The following is an 18586-nucleotide window of genomic DNA, read 5'->3' as shown; positions in this document are numbered from 1 at the left end:
AAGAACGCCACAACGCCCGGAACTCTGTGTGAGGTTCGGCAGGTGAGCCGGGTTGCCAGTTGCTTTGGATGAAATAAACAGTTCACACCCTAGCACGAGCCCTACGCTTCCGGATGAGACAATAACAGCGTGGCATGCCAATAACCTCTGAGATTGGATGCCATCATTTCCTTTTCCAGTGAACTTTTGAAGTCCCACTGCAGATCACCACGCGGACGGCAACCCTCAAGCCGTAGGTAAGCCAGCCGAATAGGGAAAATAATCGTCAATTCATTCGGCTTATTGTGGGTGCAAAAGTCTCCGGAGAACGCCCCAGGACTTCTATTTGTCCTCAGCTGATGACAGCGTCAGATAAACGGCCCAAGGTCTGTAATCTTATAGGCCGTGTCCAACCTACTACTGACGGCTCGTCACCCCCGAGCATGCAACCGTGTGGGTGGCCCTTGCTCACGAACCACCCAACTGGGAGACATTCAGCAACCAGCCCTAAGATGACCACATCAGAAGCCGAAGTGGAATACTAACAAGGAACATCCAAAATGGCTTAAGTGAATATATAAGCAGACCTAGACGTTGCTTGTGCGAGTTTCCGGTCGTAGCTCTGCAATATTATCTCCGACAGCCTTTGATTATCCGAGCACTTGGGAAGGCGCTCCGAGAGAAATGTTTCATCAACGCCTCCTGACGGGATTAGTCCACGGCTTATTGATCTGCTCTGTCTTCTCGGATCATTGTCCTACCTGTGGATACGGATTCGACGATAACGACGTCATCCGACGCGATGTGGCCATCATCGGCGGCGGCTCATCCGGAACCTATACCGCGGTCAAGCTCAAGGACGCCGGTAAGAGCTTCATTGTCGTGGAGCCCAAAGACCAGCTTGGCGGCCACGCCGAGACCTATGTAGACCCTAATACTGGAGTCTCGATCGACATTGGGGTCATTGTCTTTGAGAACACGACTACTGTGAGGAACTACTTCGCGCGTCTGGGTGTGTCTCTAGTCGATATTGAGGAGTTTGGGGGCGATGGGACTGTCCCTGTGGATTTCTCGGCTGGCCAGATCGATGTGGTGATTTGTGTATGTCATTGATCTGTATCACTCTCCAAAACGCTTTATTTATAATATACATGAGAAGAAGCTGCAAGTGCATCAATGCCCCGAAGCAAAATCGTTGGCACCTATTGGAGCTGCACCCCTTCCGTGTAGCCTCCTTCCCCTCCTCGGCGATGTCGTATGTCGGAGAGCGACACACCCCATTGCAGGAGGAAGTTGCTAACAAGCCGCTCCAGTTTCAGCCTTAGGCGCCCAGCTGCTTCTTGGCGAAGTCAACGCCAAGTTTCTGGGTGGCAGTGCTATAGGGGTAGCTGAGATGCTGCGCGTTGATGCCAGCGCCGTGGGTAGTGTCGCAGACACCATCGCCCTGCAATAGTGTTGGGACATGGTTAGTCTTCGGTTCCCTTGGCAGAGAAGGGGGAAGGGGGAAAGATGAATAGGGAGCATGATATGAATTAAAGGAACTGGGTACTCACAAAAGCGCACACATCCAGGGTCTTGGCGACCCAGTTCTCGGGGATGCTGCCGAGGAAGACGGACAGGCCGTTGACGCTCTTGGTCGTGGTGCTGCCGTTGACGTCGACGTTGCAGGCGAGGCCGGCCTTGTGCATGGGGTCGCCGATGAGGAAGACGCCCTTGACGGCGTCGAAGCCGGCACCCGTAATCTTGGACATGGCATTGACAGTGGCGGCAGCGCCCTGCGAGTAGCCCTGCAGGATGAAGCACTCGCCGGGGCTGGACTGCAGGGTCGTTGTGACCTTGTTGATGATGTCTTGGGTGCCGAGGGCCGAGTTCTGGCTCGCGTCGGCCAGGTACACCGTGTTGTAGACTTTGCCGCCGGGGACGTCGCGCATCAGCTGCTGGTTGACGGTCCTGAAGCCCGCCGACTCGCCCTGCGGCTCGCCCGTGCCTCGCGTGTTGATGATGGTGTAGGAGCTGCAGGCGCCGGCGGCAGCGGCGGACTGGGCGGGGGCGGCGCTGGTGGTCAGGGCCAGGGCCGACACGACAGAAAGAAGGGCGTGGGCGTGCATTGTGTGGGCGATAAAGATCGGCTAGAGGGGAAAGAGTGTGGAAGTGACTGGCCAAAAGAGAATGAATAGGGCTGGAAGTGTTGAAGCAAGAGAGACTTCCTTGGGGTAGAGACTACTTGGAGCAGAGGGAAGACGGAGATGGTTATATATCTGTTCTTTGCCCCCCCTGTTTGTCCTTGAACACCGAGAGATGAAGATGGAACTGAATCGATTTGTAGTATTGACTCTCCATCCACCCGCATCGAGTCTCTGGTAAGAGATAGACAGGGCTCACTTCCGGTGCGGGCGGAAGGAAGGAAAGAGGCAATACCCCCGGCAGCCTGTTTTCGTGATTTGCCATACTTGGTGAAGTTCGCGAGGTCCTTGAGTCGATCACCTTCCGGCAAGAAACCCGAGGCATGGGTTGGGCGGGTCGTATCCACCGAGAGCAGAGCTGGCGCCAGGCTAGGAGATAGAGCCTAGAATGGTGACAGGTCATTCAAACATCTAGGGGGATGCCATATCGTCACTAGAACCATGGTCGGATGTCGTCTGGTTCTTCGAGGCTGACCTAGTGTTGCACGATGAGAGCAGAGGAAACCGCCGCCGTCGCCGACTATAAGGACCGGCGGCAAAGGGCCCAAGGCGTGTGTAGCCTATTACGTAGCGAAGGCCTGTCGTTGTTCCCATGCTACTCTCCACTTAATTAGCATCCGGATCTACAGTTGCAACCCGCGCCCCGATGCTATGGTTAAGCTGATCAATTGTACGATGCCGCAACCAAACGCCCGGAATGAGTACATTGCCATTACCTCAAAAGGAACACCACTTTCGCTTAAACTTGTCGCCTGAGAGCGCCGAGGCAGAATCGCCATATGAGATCTCATATTCAGTTGCCATGCAACGATGGACTCAGGGGCGCATGGCTCAGCGGGGCGTATTGAAAAGTAAGCCTTGCCAATGCTTGTTGACCCCCCTTTATGCTGGTTCGCGACCAGCACCGAATTGGGCAAAGGTCATGATTTGTTTCAAGTGTCAGCCCCATCTGCAGCTGCTGCGAATCAACTACGACAGCCTACGAACAGGTGGACTACGGAATTGGCAGGTCTCTGATCCACTTTACTCCAGCGGGGACAATACTCTGTTGTGCACTTAATCCATCGAATGTCATATATCAGAAAGACACGAGCTGGTATACGGTCCCAGAAGACGCCCCCAAAGGCACAGGCCGCCGCACCAGTCATGCTGACGGCTTCAAGTTGATTATCAGGCCATCTTGCTGTCGATACACTGAGTAACCTTGTGTACCCAACGGCCAAGAAACAGCCAAGAGACCAGTGTTAGGCTATTTTAGAATAGTATCATACTAAATACAAACCCGCTCAGAATAGGAACCAACAGCGCGAGTGCCCATCCTTTAGCAGCACCTGACGCCGTCGTGGAACTTATCGCTGGGGCAGACTCAGTTGGCGTGCCGCCCGGCATCTGCCAGTCCATCAGCACGTCCGAGTCGGCCGTCGCGGCGGCCTGCGCGACGCCGTCCGCGTACGCGTGGGAGCCGGACAGCACCGTGGCGTCTCTGGTGCTGAGGATGTGGATGTGGTTTGCGCGCCCGGCGTAATGGCCTGGGAAGACGGTATCGAACTGCACCACGCCGTCGGCGTCCGTGATCTGGACTCCGCAACAGAAGTTGCTATCCAGCCCGCCCTGCCCGGTCGCGGACACGCCCGAGTACACGCCGGTCGCGTTCGAATGCCATACGTCGATGACCATGGCTTTCACGGGGCACGGTCGGTGATGCTAACGAATTGAATGTCGAGGTGCAGTGGTATGCCTGTCCGACCTTCGGTCACGTTAGTGCGCATCAACTCGCCCGAGACGAAATAAGGCCTAATGGTCGTCTCTTCGACAAGGCGTAAGATGCATTGCCGGCAAATATGATAACCGGCGATGTCGAGGGATTGTACTTGGTATCCACCTTGTGCGACTCGACTGCCCATTTCTTGAGATCGGCCTCGTCGCGTCTCTCTGGAGAGAATAGATGGCCGTGGGGGGATGCCGCGCTTTTCGCAAAGTTGCCGCGCATTCTCAAATCGACGAGCGATGGCGCGCTGCTGGCGGACCAGCACTGGGGAGAGTTGGCGCAGCTGCTCGTGGTTCGAACCATGTGCTGGTGTGCATGGCTGTACGACGCCGCTTCGCGCTTGAATTGCTCAGTGTTGGTATCCTCGCCAGGGTGGCCGATGGCAACGTTGTTGACGGCTAGTGCCGCCGTGATACAAGAAGTGATTTTAACCATTTCATCGTGCTGTTGCTACATGATTTGAACTGTTCAGGGATCACCCAGACCAATTGAGGAAGGATTTGAGAACATTCTGCGATTTTGAGGAAAGGTAGGCATTCCACGATGAAAGCAACAGCAGCAATAGCCCGTCCCTCCAATTCTTAAGTGATGGCAGGGGCCGAAACAACCATTCTCGTCCACACGACCGTAGTCTCCAATTTCACCCTTTTCGACGTGGTGCGCCGATTCGAATGGAGCGAGAATCATCCAGTACCATATTGTACTGCTTTCTGCTGCATCAGCTCGAATACACCCACGGGCTGTTTCCGGTCCTGACTACTGTTGATCTCTGCTGCTGTAGGGGCGCAGGGCCGGAAGAGTAGCAATGGCGCACTAGCGCAATTGTTTGCAACATAAGCACGGAGTCAATTCGCGACCCCTCGCCATTAGGGCCAACTGCCCAATCCTCCTGAACTGCGCAAGAACTTCTCCTCAAGACACGCCGAAGAGAAGCTGGCCCGAGATTCCTCTCGCCAACATGGGTTCGGAACCAGATCAGCAGCTGCCCTGGCAACTTTCACCCAACTCGAGCTCATCATGTCATAAGGATTTCAGCCCCCAAGCCAACCAACTTGCTATATCTACCTTTACGCGAAACGCTATTACAGCTCAATGGACACTCCAGGAATATATCCCAAGAAGGTCCAGCAAGTTGCCAGAGTTGTTTTGAGTAGCTAGACCTCCGTCATGGCCCACATCAAGAGGCAGAAAAGAAAGGTTCGCAAGAGCGACTTGTCGCTGCAGAACAAGACGCGGGACCTCGGCGGTACTGCGACGTCTTCAGCACGCTTGCGTACTGGAACCCGACGCACGAGCGGATGGAAACGGCGAGGCACCTCCCACGCGAGCAGCGGGTGCCGCACATGAACAGAATCGTCGGTACCCGTCTCCAGTTACATATCATTACGTCTAGTGTATCCAACTCCGTTGTTGACATCAGCAGTTTCATAACTGGTTGCTTGCCATGCGAGACCAAGCCACGGCGGAGCGACACGATCGAGCGGCCAAGTCGGAGCCATCGATTTCGAGGCCGCGCCAGACGCCAGCGACGATGCGGATGCCGAATACAAACCCGTCCCGAGTATATTGCAGCAGCTCTCGCTGGCGCGGCGGAGCCTCTATCTGTCTACGACATTATCCCCGACGAGGCCGGCGGGACTGTCATTCCCAATAGCCACACGAGGCAGGCGGGTCCGAGGCAGCTGCCTTCACCGTAAAGGTCGTAAGGTAAGCATGATTCTCGTCTATTGACTGCATAGCCGACTGACCGTGTGACGCTCGTCATAAAGCAGGCCCTCGAGGTTCCCAACCGACAGTGGAGCGGCAGCCCATCCGTACAGAGCCCAGCTCCACGACGAACGCTACGCCGACCGCCGCGACAAATGCAGATGCCCGGCCAGCACACACAAGATACCCCGACCACAGGCGCGATGGATGTGTCGCTGCAAAGAGCTGTACGTTGGAACAGACAGGTGGCGACTAGAAGGCCCTTGGCGCGAATCATGTTGGCACAGCCACGACATTACCTTCCCAGATCGGGGGAAGCGGCACAAAGCTATTACAGGGCCGCCAAAGGAATTTTTGCAGAATACGGCAAGGTGCACATCTACAGGCGCAAGTTGCAGCGGGGTATCCTGGCAATAAAGGTAGTGGGGATGCTGGAGGACGAGTCTCAGCGGTATCCAGTTTGCGTGAAGACGTCGCACATGTTGGTAGTAAGATTTCACAAGCGGCAGCTCTGTTTATGCTTATCTCGAAGCATATTCCAGTTCCAATCTAATAGCAAATGCACTAACACTACTGTTGTTCTGCTCCTGTGACTCCCTGGTCCTAGACTCCACAGTGATCCTGGTGTGAAGAAATAGTGTGAGACATACATCCCACTTCCTATTCAAGTCGGAATGACTGGAGAACATGCCGTGGATGGTAACAAAGACATTCCCAAGGATCCCTCCAGATAGCTATCCTTAGTTCTACACTGACTCGAGGTTTGCTGGAATAATTCCCTACTATTATGACCTCGCGACGGGCCTAGGTCCAAGATGTGAGCTAATTACATTTAATCTCCTCAGTCTTAACTTCAACATGCAACCCAGTCTAGCATTCCTACATTAAAATGTAACTAAGACTAGTTTTTGCGTGCCTCTGTAAATGCCAAGATTGTTCTGTAGTATAGCCGCCTGCGTTCGCCTTCTGTGCCAGGATGGTTGAGGAGAGCCTATCGGAGGTCTCTGTTTAGGGATGCCCAGCGCCCCTATCTCCGTGATGCAGCCCCTCCATCTCCTGGCGCAAGTCGATGCCCTCCCATGTACCTTGGATTCAGCATTTGGGGAGACGTCTGTACTGATGTCGTACATAGCCTGCTCCCTGTTAGGCGGCTGGCGCTGACCATCGTTGCTGTAATGTCCTTTCCCATTGCTGCGTCCGCGCCTTCAAAGCCATTGCGACTCGTAGGCTCGTCTCTTTCGACTTCGTCGGTATAAGGCTTGCAACAGGGAGTATTGAAGTGAGTTGGGCCATTCGCATCGCAGACTTGCTTGGCGCGGAATTGTGTTGCCTCCTGGCATTGTATGTGCCGACCGCTGGTACTCCATTCCTCTGTCAGTGTGCTGGCATTTTGTATTCTCGTCGACTCTTTTCTCTATCAACCACGTAGTAATGTTCGGCGGTCGGGTGGCGAATCGTCGGTGGGATGCGTCTATCACACGATGATGCATGCAGGTCGATCATGGCATGCCTGTCATGCTGGTTTTGGAGGGACTAGGTAGTCTCTTATCCTCAAGGAGTCACTGCATGCCGGCGTGCTTCAGGGTTTGTTGGTCATTCGAAACAGTCAATAACAACCGTGTCGCTATAATGTCGTCCTTCTTGGAACACAGAAGTGACGGTTACCTCAACTGGTATTCTTGGTAGCAATTATCTTCATGCTGCCGTGGCTATGTCGGAGGCTTGTGCCCGCAACTGTTGTACTTGTAGGGACCGATTGCCGTCGAATATCAACGGCGCATCAGACAGCGGGCATGGCTGAACAGCTCGTATGGCGGCGGTTATATCTCGTTGGTTGGTGACTGTCGATAATTGAAATGTAATGTAGCGTTGTTCAGAAGTGCACTGTAACAAGGAATTAGCCCCAGCCGTTGTTAGCCTGCAGGTGGTCGTTCAGAGCCTTAAGGACATTAGTGCGCCATTACCCCGAGGTACCACTATGCCGTAGCTTCATGTCAAATACTGATCCGCCAAGAAAACGACCGTACATCAACTCTCATTCTTTTTTGTTTCTCGATCTAGCGGCACCAACTTCTGCAACTCAATCCGTTACCCAGCCCAACATAAGATAACTGGACTGACCCTTTGATGATGTCCAGTATCATTAGCAGCTTGAAAAGTGTCATCTTGCCCTCAAAACCCTCGTTCCCTACCAGCAATAACCAGACTATTCATCCAGACCAAATGAATCGTGGTGTTAAGCGGAAAACTGCACACTCCAATGTTGATACCGATGATTGTACGTGCTGCTCCCAGTCGCGCTTTATTTTGTCAATCATTCGTCGCGCGCTATACTTATTAAAGCGCATGATAGATATTGCAACCGGGCTATTATCGCCCGCAAGACAGCGGCGCGTTCGTTCGCGACACTCCATGGAAGCATCGGCGCCTGATTTCGAAGCGCGTCCTCCGGCTGCTAAGGCCAGTAAGTCGCTATCCTGCTAATCGTCTAGTTTGTGAATAAAGCTGACCGCCCTTTTACTAGCGCGTCACACCCGGTCGATAGGCAGGAGAGCTGTCGAGCATACTTCTACTCCGCCCAAACCATCCGAAACCCGACCTGAGACCCCGGCTCAACAATACACAAAGGAGACATGCGACGTCTCCAAGGTGCTCGTCGCCAATACGGGCAGTACCGGTTCGTCGCCACCCTTGCGCCTGTAGAGTGCTCCCTAACTGTTTCGCCTAGAGCTACTCCAAACTAACGGTGACACGCTTACCACGCCGGATTCTGCTACGTTGGGCAGGCCCATCGACAACAACACCAAGCGAATGACTGAAAACGCGGGAGACAAAAATAACGCTTCCAATGCCGCCGAGGACACGGAGATGGAGGTTGAGAAGCTGTTGGAGCATCGTCAGCTGTCTGATGGTAGCATTGAGATTTTGGTCAAATGGGTAGGTCAGCCAAAGGAGGACGCATCCTTCGAGCCTGAGCACGAAATCCAGCAAGGCGCCGCCGAGACTTTGTACGATTACTGGAGAGCCGAAGGCGGACGAACCAAAACCCTGTTCTACGAGGGAAAGGACCCATTGCCTGAGACGTATCACGTCTTCAAGATTTTGCATCACGAAAAGAAAGGAACCGGATTTCAACTTGAAGTCCAATGGGTCGGTTACCCCGCGACGTCTAGTAACACGTCACTAGAGCCGGAAGCGAAGTTGAAAAAGATCTGCCCGAAATTGTTGGAAGAGTACTGGGAGCGCCAGGGTGGCCGAAAAATATATATTGGCAGACGGGGTCGCCCTAGAAGGGCGCACTAAGTGTGCTCCAAAATTGGGCGGTCATGATAGGAGGGAGCTATCGCAGTAGACGAAGTAATTATTTCAAGACAGTGTAGATACTTAGGATAGGTATGGGGGAACCCTAGAGAATGCCATTTTTGCCATCTACCGTCCTGATGTCCTCCGACTTTTACAGTGGACCGTACGCCGCACAGTTTGCCCGTAGACCATCCCTAGGGATGCATTATGACAGTAGCTATGGCGCGCTAGCACGGACAGTAGTTGCTGTCCCACAGAACCTGAATCCCATCACGGACACTCGGAAAGGACCCTGCTCCTCCCCGCTTGTCGTTAGCCTTTATATCTGATTGCCCCCGCTCCCCGTATCTTTGTACTTGTATGCTCCTTGCGCTCGTGTCGCGAAAGGCGAGTGCCTTCATAATGGTGAAAGACAGGAGTAAGTCAACGGTTCTTAGAACAATGCAATGTACATAAGTGTTGGTTATGGCTAATAATACCTTCATTTTCTAGGCAGCAAGCGCAAGGCAAGCGAAGAACCTCCATCGCTAACTGCAACCAAGAAGGCGAGCTTCTTCGATAGTGACAGCGACAGCCATGTTAACAATCAATTCCCCCTTCATAATCAACAAGCGCCAACAATTGTATGCGAAAACAAGTCTGCTTTAGTGGATGAGACAAGCACAAATACCGCCGTACACCAGGAGAACAACAGTCTTGTCCTATTCCCCTACGACCCCGATATCACGTCGGCTTCAGTGCTTCTATGTCGCCAATGCAGAAAAACCACAAGCGTTGCCACTACACAGCTCCCTGTTTCCGCGACGATCGAAGAACGTGAAGGCGAAATCGAGTTCCGTGTCGTCAACAATGACAACAAGCGAGAGTCCACTATCATACTCACTGGTCTGAAATGCATCTTCCAAAACCAGCTCCCAGAGATGCCGAAAGACTACATTGCCCGACTTGTGTACGATCGGACACACTTATCCATAGCCATCGTTAAGAAACCACTCGAAGTCGTGGGGGTATCACCTACAGGCCGTTTAAGGGACTTCAGTTCGCCGAGATCGTTTTCTGTGCTATCAGTAGTGACCAGCAAGTGAGAGGGTACGGTGCGCATCTCATGTCGCATTTGAAGGACTATGTCAAGGCAACTAGCGATGTCATGCATCTTCTCACATATGCCGATAACAGCGCTATTGGTTACTTCAAGAAGCAGGGGTTTACGAAAGAGATCACCCTTCCAAGGTCCGTATGGATGGGACGCATCAAGGACTACGAGGGTGGTACGATAATGCAATGTTCGATGCTTCCTCGAGTCCGGTACCTGGAAATGGGGCGAATGCTACTAAAACAGAAGGAGTGTGTAGTTGCCAAAATCCGCGCAATCTCAAAGTCGCATGTCATACACCAACCACCCAAACAATGGACGAGCGGCATCACGCCCATAGACCCCTTATCGATCGCAGCGATTCGTGCATCGGGGTGGTCACCAGACATGGATGAGCTCGCGCGGCAACCTCGGCACGGTCCAAACTACGAGCAACTCCTGCACCTTTTGAACGACCTACAGAATCATCAGTCGTCTTGGCCCTTCCTGAACCCAGTCAATAAGGATGATGTGTCGGACTATTACGACGTAATCAAGGAGCCTATGGACCTGTCAACTATGGAGGCTAAACTGCTGGCCGACCAGTACGAGACGCCGGAGGCCTTCATCGAGGATGCCCAGCTCATTTTTGACAACTGCCGTAAATACAACATCGGGACCACACCTTACACCAAAAGCGCCAACAAGCTTGAGCGTTACATGTGGCAAAAAGCTAAAGGCCGTTCCAGAATGGTCGCACTTGGAGGCTTAGGAACCCATTTGCTTATGCCGCAAGGGCGCGCAAAAGGCAAGGATATATCAGAAGGAGAATCTTATTGAACGCGCCGTAGAGGCCTATTACCAGAGCATTGACACGAAAGAGTATGAGCATTCGATGGGAGAAATAGAAAAAAGGCACTTTCCACGATAACATAGTTAAGTCTCAGCACTGCCTCCTTTTATGCCATCCGTATCAGCTTTGTGGATCAATAGTATCTTCCCCCTTAAGAGACGATTGATATATTATGAAGTACTAACGAAGGCCTCGAGCGAATACCTTATAGGTGCCTCTTACATCTGTCTGTTCTAATATAATTAAGTTAGCAATCGTTTTCATGGCCTAAATGCTTGAGATATACATACGCAGCACTCATAGTTATTGTGCTCATTATCAGACCACCGGCTCCAGTGCTTGTGAGAGGAAGGGCAACGGGGCCTCTCACGCCGTCCACTGTTCACGTTCACGTTGATAGTCTACGTATACTTCTGCTTTAGTTATGTACCAGACGGCTGTAGCTGCATGGTGCACTGAAGGCGGTACTTACAATACAAATGTTGGAAGAAGAATCGTCCTCAGGAGAATAGTCGTCGCTGGTGACAGCCCTGTTGTCGACGGCGACAGAACTGTCACCAACGGTACCGAATACACTCCAACCTCACCAGTGCTTCGCGCACAGCCGAGCGAACAACACCCTGCAAGCAAGCAGAGGACTTTGACTTGTGGAAGAAGGGATGCTGTGAGATGCCAGTCGCCCAGGTTCGTATGGCATGCTGTGATCTCATACCATCATGGGCGGCAGCTGCCCGGAGTATAGTATGTACAGGAAATCAGCAGCGTCGTAAGACCAGTAAAGCTCCTTGCGAACTAAGACCGTCATGATCTGTTCTACATACGAGGCCATAAACCGATGCATTTCTCGTCGGTAACAGACGTCTGTCGATAATCTTCCACTCAACTCAAGGGCTATTATTCCATCATTAGATCAACTCATCGATGTGTGTATACTGGTCTGTTACTTAGTTTCACCGTCCCATTTGACGCAACACGTACATCCACTGCCGGCGTCCGTAGGTAGGAGATAAGGTACCTGATGGCGGATACGATCTGTTGCCGCCAGTCAGTATTTAGAAATTTCGCTCAACCCTAGCACGCATACCTGCGTCATGATATTCGCAACATCTATTTCGGATTGCATTGGTTCCATGATGGATGTGTAGTGTTGTAGCTCAAGGAGCAAAACGCCTGCCCAATTTGCAGTTAAGTCCAAAAGTCAATGCAGATTGTGTTACATGTAAATTTTACTTCAAGTATGAAATGCAATAAAGAATCCAGGCTAGCATCCTTTTAATTCATGGGACTCCCACACCACTCTTATATAATGGACTCAAGTACATGTCTTTATCGTTGTAAAAAGTGCTCTCTCCCATGTATAATCACAGTAACCAGATCATTGAGCCTTCGGCATCTACCTAGTAAACCTTTACTAGCTAGGAGTAAGAGTGCCAGTAGTGGTGCCAACCTGGTCTTTGATGGTGAAGAGAGGGCCAGTGGCAATGATGCGGAGATCGCCGGAGAGCTTAGAACTGTATAGTAAAGTCAGCAACGTATATTACAATGTGTATGTAAGATATTAGAAAGAGAAAAGAATATATATGTACCCATGTGCCCCTCCGGTGTGGTGGTAGAGACGGATCAGGAAAGTAGCGTCCAGCACTCCAGGAATAAGGGTGTCAAAGGAGTATGCAGGATCGTCGCAAGTGTATCCCGTAGCAGGTATTTCAACATTGAGCGCCTGACAGGTGATGTCGTTAATAGACAGCTGGAATCGCATATACCTGTCGATATGTTGGCCGTCCACAGTGAGACCATTGGCAGGGGCTCGGTAGATGAAATTGGAAATGGTAACGGTTTCACGGGTGAGATCAGCAGCCACGAAGCCACGGGCGATAAGGGCGACGATGGCGGAGAACCTCATCATGGACGAGTGATACCGGGTGATTAATGACTTGATGAAGGGATGAATAGACTTCTAGTTCATAACGAACGCTGTGACATGACAATGCTGCTCTGATATATTTATAAAAGAAAACTTGAACAGCGCATACCTCTGGTATGTGGCCGCGATGTCGAATCATACGGTTATGTGTAGTAATTAAGCATTGTCTTGGTTCGCTTATGTCTTTTGTTCTTTTGTGCCTACTGGTGGACGTGATTCCCACCTCTGAAATACCACGTTACTTGCCGATACGAGAAAATCGGGTCAATGGAAGATGACATACTATCTTCAATTCCCTGCTTGGCTATATTGCTTCTGCCAGAATACCACATCTAACGGGCAGTTTTGTGACCGCAATGCGACAATATCGACCCGAATTAGGCTCGGTGCCCTTTTCTGTCTCCTCTGCAAAGTTATGAGCACAGAAATCCATAATTTGGTAGCTCCCTAGGGAGTGGGCCAGCTCTAGGCACCGTGTCTGCAGCATGTACAAAAGTCCAGAAAACCACCAATAGAAAGATAACGACGGACAGCTCCACAGTCGCAAAGGGCTGGATCGGGAGCCGATCAGGTCGAAAAAGCCAAAAATAGAAGCCCGGCTTCTCTTATATTGGCGTGTAGGTGGGGCTGGCGGCTCATTCGTCTCAAACAGAATGGGCCACTTATTTGAGCTTTACGGTAGCCGTGGCTACTTGAGTGAGTGGTCCTTCGCGGGTTTGCCGCAAGAACCTCCTGTACGACGTGCATGTTTCCTTGGTCCGTCTGAGGCCATGACTGGCTCTTATAGAGTAGCGACTCCTTGAGTTTGGATATTATTGCGATAGAGTGTGGAAAGTCAAATGTCCCTCGCGACCTCTGAAGAGCGTACGCAGTAGCGTGTCCGGCTGACATGACTAGCATGGGCGACCCCGCAGGTTCCACCACATGTGCGTTCAACATTCAACACAGGCGGGTTTCCACCCAAACCAAGGCATAATTACGTGCTACCCCATGCTAGTTGTTTATAGGTATTATTGGTCCGCTCGCTCTCACCCGTTCTGTCTAAGGTCCGCTATTATACACAAATCAAAATCAATCTATCCAAAACCCGCTTCTATCCAATACGATACAGTAGCTTACAAAATGTTCACACCATTTTCTTCGCCTGCGGGAAAGGTATCGCATGCACCCACGGGTACTTCCCCACCACCTTCTCCTCGCCCTCGATGAAATCGAAAACCGGCGTTGACGCCGTCTTGCCCGCCGCCCAGCGGAGGAAGAGGCTCATCACGATGTTGCTGGAGAAGATCCAGATATCCGTGAACTTGGCCCACGGGATGGCCCAGCTCGCATTGGCCGTGGCGCGGCCAGACAGGCCGCAGCCGAGCGTGACGGTGTCAAAGCGGGCATCCTGGTACTCGCGGAAAGCAGCAGCCAGGTCGTCCCTCGAGGCGACAACGCCGCCGGCCGAGGCCAAGGCAAAGATCTTGTGCAGCTTGTTAACCAGGACCACGACATCGATAATGCCGTTGTTGCAGCCGGCGCCGGTCGAAGGTGTGAACTTGTGCGCGGCGTCGCCAACGAGCACGGCGCGGCCCCCGCGACTCCAGTCCGCCACCACGCCCTCCTCGAGGTTGATGAAGCCCGTCTGCGTGGCATGGGCGTAGGCCTGACCCAGGGTCAGCAGGGCGGTCGCGCCCCCCTCAGGGTCATCGTCGTTCTTAGTGTTGTTGTTCAGCGGGAGATGGCCCCACCTGGCGACGAAGGCCGCCTCGTCGGCCTCGGAGTAGTGCCGGGGAGGCCGCCGGGTCGGTTCCGGCAGCCGCTCGTACACAGCGACGACAGCCGTGTCCTCGGCGGCGAAGTACTGCGTCGTCGCCTGCGGGCCATGCGACTCCGTCATGTCGCCGGGCTCGATGCCCGGGAGCCGCCGGAAGCGCATCCAGAAACAGCGGTACGTGGTGAGGTATGGCAGCTCCTCCTTATCGGCGGGCTCCTGCGTGCCCTGCTGGCTGTCTATGGCGCTCATGTGTTTCCGCACGGCGCTGTACGCGCCGTCTGCACCGATGACCATGGTCCCTTCGTACGAGGTTCCATCGGTGCATTGCACCACAACACCATCCTCGGTCTCTAGGAGGCCCGAGATTTTCTTGTTAGGAAGCAGCTTGGATTGCGATTCGGCGGGGAGGCCATCCAAGAGGATCTGCATCAGGTTTTTGCGACTTATGACTCGTGATGCGCATCCATGGCTAGGGGTTCGTGAGTAAAGACTGGTCTAGTAAGGCGGTTATCTCATAGACATTTGGTACTCACTTCTGGTGGATGTAGGAGAAGAGCAAGGTGTCTCCAATAGATCGTCCTTGGTGGTCGAATCGTTTACAGACGGACAGGGGGAGCCTGCCTTCTCGATTGCAGGCAGGAGGCCGAACTGGCTCAAGGCACGGAGACCGATTGGCGACATGACCAGGCTCGTTCCGGCGGCCATGGCGATGGAAGGTCGGCTTTCGAGGAGGACGAAGTCGATGCCCGCCCGGGTGAGGGCGTGGGCGACCGTCATACCGACGGGCCCACCCCCGACGACGACGATTTTGGGTGGAGCGATTGTCATGTTGAATGTGTGCAGTCAAAGAAGATGAAGGGTGACGGACGGCCCGATGTCAAGTATTCTTCGTTTTGATTGGTCACAAATATTGAAGAGTTGTTAATGATACTGTTGTTGGTTTGCTATGTATAACATTGTCGTAATGTTCCGTCGTCGAGTCAGGTTTATATCTGCCAGATGCGATGCGCAGAATAGGGGGAGTGGAGTCATCATGAGTAGCGTTACTCATTCATGCAGGGCTCAATTGCGAATGCGCCGAGCATTGATCTATAATTACTGTAATTATACTAAGTAAGGCCGCAGAGTCGGGAGAATACTGTGACAATGGCGCCTTATTCTGCTTAGCGCGACTAGCGGACCAGCCCTAGGTAGTATTCTCATCTTACCGTTATTCTCATTAGCTGACTCAGTCCCTTATCATGTGGGCCAGATCGGATAAACCTATAGACTGGCGGAGGCTAGTGGAATGAGTGCTATCACTTTGGCTCGCATTCGCATTACTCATCCAAGAGTCAACAAGCGCCAAGATCGCCATCCGATAGCCCCATCTCATCCCATGTTACGCTCAGCCGAAATACCTGATGCGACGAACAACCCACAGCCCGAATAGCTTTCAGCTGAATGGCACCGAATGACACCATTCCCTTTTAGGAAACGGTGCGCGGGAATCAAATATAGCTGCGTGGCTGCGTTGCTTCAGCACGTTGCTTGGGCCATCACCATTTCTTAACCAAAAAGCACAGCACCTCCTAACCAGAGGATTGCCGTCGTGGATTTCATCATGTCACCGGCCACAGAAGATGCGGGTGGAACATCTGGAATCGGCTTGAGGTGAACGCAAATGCTGCCATCAACCAGCAGAAATCCAAAGGGACACTGCTGCAGCAAGCCTGCACCATGGAGAGCATTTCACATTTAAAAAAGGTTGCATGGGACATTGCTGGGCATTATCTTACCTCTAGCCTCCTCCGCCAGTTTAAGGAACTCATTCCAATTGCTCTTTTCTCCGTGACAATGCAGTATCTCATCTCACTAGTGCAAGTGCGAAGCCGCGACCACACACTTGGCGACATCGAAGGTATACGTGAATGTCATAAGCTCAGTTCCTGTCCCGGGCATTTCAGCCTTTATATTCGCAACCTCGATGGCAAAGCGACAGGTATCATGTAGGATTTCAAGAACGGCGGTCCGTAACAGTCAAGGAAGAAGCCGTCGTTGAAACGCGTCCAGTCCAGTTGGGTCCTGCGCAACTCTACCAAAGTGCGCTCTTGGGCTCGGGCAAACGTCGATCTAGGTAAGTCAACATGCCATCGTCAATCTGAAAGGATAATCGTGGGAGAGATACGCTCCAGATTAAATGGATGCCCCAGACACTGGCCATGAAGCGCCAGGGGGTGACAACCTGGGCCGTCTCCCTCACGAGGTTGACCTCGGCTTCGGAGGTAGGCGCATCATAGATCGTGAGGGTTGAGATGACGGTGTGGAACTCGTTGTTGACAAGGACTTTGGTCCTTGAGCTAACCTCGTTATAATCGACAGCCATGGTAGCGGAGACTTCAGACGTATTCGAAACCTTCGTACCCGTTGATGGTTGTCACTCTTGTGGGATTAAGAAGAAATTAGCGCTGGATATCTTACCTTGCGTACTAGAACAATGGTCTTGTGGCGAGGGTTTTGCTGCTGCTTTCGACGATAGTGCGACCCACGTCGCCAGTCTCTCCAGCTACGACAACGACGATCATATTGAGTCTGGGGTTTGGGGGTGAATAGCCTGATCTTTTCGACTCTTTCTGTCAGGCCTTAACAGCTCAAGGGCCTTCGGAAGACGTATAGATGACGCCACCCCTTAGTGCGGTATCCCTTTTCGATGACCCTAGGTTTTATTTAGTATAGAGGGGAAGGGCCGACTTCTTTATAAAAGATATGTAACCCAGAATTTGTATTACGCTATTATTAGATCGGCTCGAAATAGGACGGGGATTGGATAGTAGCGCGCCATCCCCGAGATAGCGATAATCGCGACCGCCTTCTAAAATCCGGATTGGACGGACCTTCTCTTAAGCTAGTTTCTAAGGGTTATAAAAAAGTGCTGTCCTTAAGATCTTGGAAACGGGTGCGAGAGGAGGAGTTCTTCAGTCACCTACGGCCTATCAGCCCCAAACACTATCGCCGATGCTTGAGTCTAACTCGTCAACTACAACGTGCATGACAGAGCCTACCTTGTGCGACATGGCTGTGGAAGATGTGTCGCTCTTGGCACAATATGGCGGAGAGCCAAGCAGCCACGAGACGGTGAAGCGGCGAGCAGCCGATGATGCAACTGGGACGGCAAAACGAAGAGTCCCGGTGGAAAACTGGCCGTTATCTGGATGAGCTTGTGTTAGGAGGCGCGTATCTGGGAGGCGCATGTGAGCAAATCCGGAAGTCCGCGGAAGGCAGTCGGTCAATTTTAATGGCATTAACGATGAGACAATAAGGGAAGAATGTGACGGAAGTGGGAAGTAGGAGAGTGAAAGCAGAATCGGGGCTACACGGCAAGGCTAGAGAGTAGACATTTGAATAGGCCCGCGAGGTTGTTGTTACTAAGAAGTCAACATTAGAGAATATACCAACCCGCTTCAAGACTTTATTCAGATCAGTATCTACACTAGCGGCTTGCTAAGAACTGCAAGTAACTCATAGGATGGTCGATAGTGTAATAAACTGGCTGCGAAGTAACTATACCTGAACAGGGCAACTCTAACACTCATTGTCTTGATTAAGTTCTCCCATGATGTCGTCTATCGAATGGCTCAGTAGACGGTTGGATAGATATCGGATATATCCTACCGTATGAAACACCTGACCTTCGGTACCAGCATTATTTCGATCAGTGGGTAAACACAGCGAAGGGCCTTTGTCGCTTTGGGATCAAGGACATTTGAATCCACTGCACATTGAACCTTTTTCACACCGTCGCATGAGAAACTTCCTGCGCCGGACCTCACGCCGTAGTACTTGCACCCAGAGTGGCCCCATATCTTCGATTTACCGGCCTCCAAGTCAAGCGGCCACGGAACATCACTGGAACCAATCTCTTCCGATGCAGCAACAGTCGCTGCTGCGGACCAAGCACATATGTCGTCATAGTGGTCGGCGGGTTTCTGTTCAAACATAGCCCAGGTCGGGTTCTTCTTAACTTTTACTAAACTCGTCGCTTCAGAGGTAATGAAGATT

General features: G+C 52.2%; 7 protein-coding genes across 7 annotated transcripts; 2 read left to right on the top strand and 5 right to left on the bottom strand.

The window, feature by feature from the left end:
- Positions 1-663: 663 nt before the first annotated feature.
- Positions 664-1092, top strand: PG998_014436 (uncharacterized protein; the record flags this gene model as incomplete). Its single annotated transcript, XM_066881252.1, has 1 exon — positions 664-1092. One exon carries the CDS (start codon positions 664-666, stop codon positions 1090-1092), a length of 429 nt encoding a protein of 142 aa, XP_066723783.1.
- Positions 1093-1300: 208 nt separating this feature from the next.
- On the bottom strand, positions 1301-2087 carry PG998_014435 (cutinase; the record flags this gene model as incomplete). Its single annotated transcript, XM_066881251.1, has 2 exons — positions 1301-1423; positions 1533-2087. The coding sequence occupies 2 exons, from the start codon at positions 2085-2087 to the stop codon at positions 1301-1303; spliced, it is 678 nt and encodes a 225-aa protein (XP_066723782.1).
- A 1329-nt stretch (positions 2088-3416) lies between these two features.
- PG998_014434 (uncharacterized protein) lies at positions 3417-4365 on the bottom strand (the record flags this gene model as incomplete). Its single annotated transcript, XM_066881250.1, has 3 exons — positions 3417-3841; positions 3910-3956; positions 4034-4365. 3 exons carry the CDS (start codon positions 4363-4365, stop codon positions 3417-3419), a joined length of 804 nt encoding a protein of 267 aa, XP_066723781.1.
- Positions 4366-7033: 2668 nt separating this feature from the next.
- PG998_014433 (uncharacterized protein) lies at positions 7034-10852 on the top strand (the record flags this gene model as incomplete). Its single annotated transcript, XM_066881249.1, has 7 exons — positions 7034-7221; positions 7298-7915; positions 7991-8101; positions 8162-8314; positions 8366-8887; positions 9433-9889; positions 9961-10852. The coding sequence occupies exons 2-7, from the start codon at positions 7765-7767 to the stop codon at positions 10850-10852; spliced, it is 2286 nt and encodes a 761-aa protein (XP_066723780.1). The 5' UTR covers positions 7034-7221; positions 7298-7764.
- A 1424-nt stretch (positions 10853-12276) lies between these two features.
- PG998_014432 (uncharacterized protein) lies at positions 12277-12768 on the bottom strand (the record flags this gene model as incomplete). The annotated part of the gene is made up of 2 exons (XM_066881248.1): positions 12277-12376; positions 12452-12768. The coding sequence occupies 2 exons, from the start codon at positions 12766-12768 to the stop codon at positions 12277-12279; spliced, it is 417 nt and encodes a 138-aa protein (XP_066723779.1).
- Positions 12769-13915: 1147 nt separating this feature from the next.
- Positions 13916-15376, bottom strand: PG998_014431 (uncharacterized protein; the record flags this gene model as incomplete). Its single annotated transcript, XM_066881247.1, has 2 exons — positions 13916-15017; positions 15078-15376. 2 exons carry the CDS (start codon positions 15374-15376, stop codon positions 13916-13918), a joined length of 1401 nt encoding a protein of 466 aa, XP_066723778.1.
- A 1246-nt stretch (positions 15377-16622) lies between these two features.
- Positions 16623-16913, bottom strand: PG998_014430 (uncharacterized protein; the record flags this gene model as incomplete). Its single annotated transcript, XM_066881246.1, has 1 exon — positions 16623-16913. The coding sequence occupies one exon, from the start codon at positions 16911-16913 to the stop codon at positions 16623-16625; it is 291 nt and encodes a 96-aa protein (XP_066723777.1).
- Positions 16914-18586: the final 1673 nt, after the last annotated feature.

Source organism: Apiospora kogelbergensis, assembly GCF_038363985.1.
Source record: "Apiospora kogelbergensis strain CBS 113332 chromosome Unknown utg000011l_segment0_segment0, whole genome shotgun sequence".
NCBI lineage: Eukaryota > Fungi > Ascomycota > Sordariomycetes > Amphisphaeriales > Apiosporaceae > Apiospora > Apiospora kogelbergensis.
This window is presented reverse-complemented; position numbering and strand designations above follow the sequence as displayed.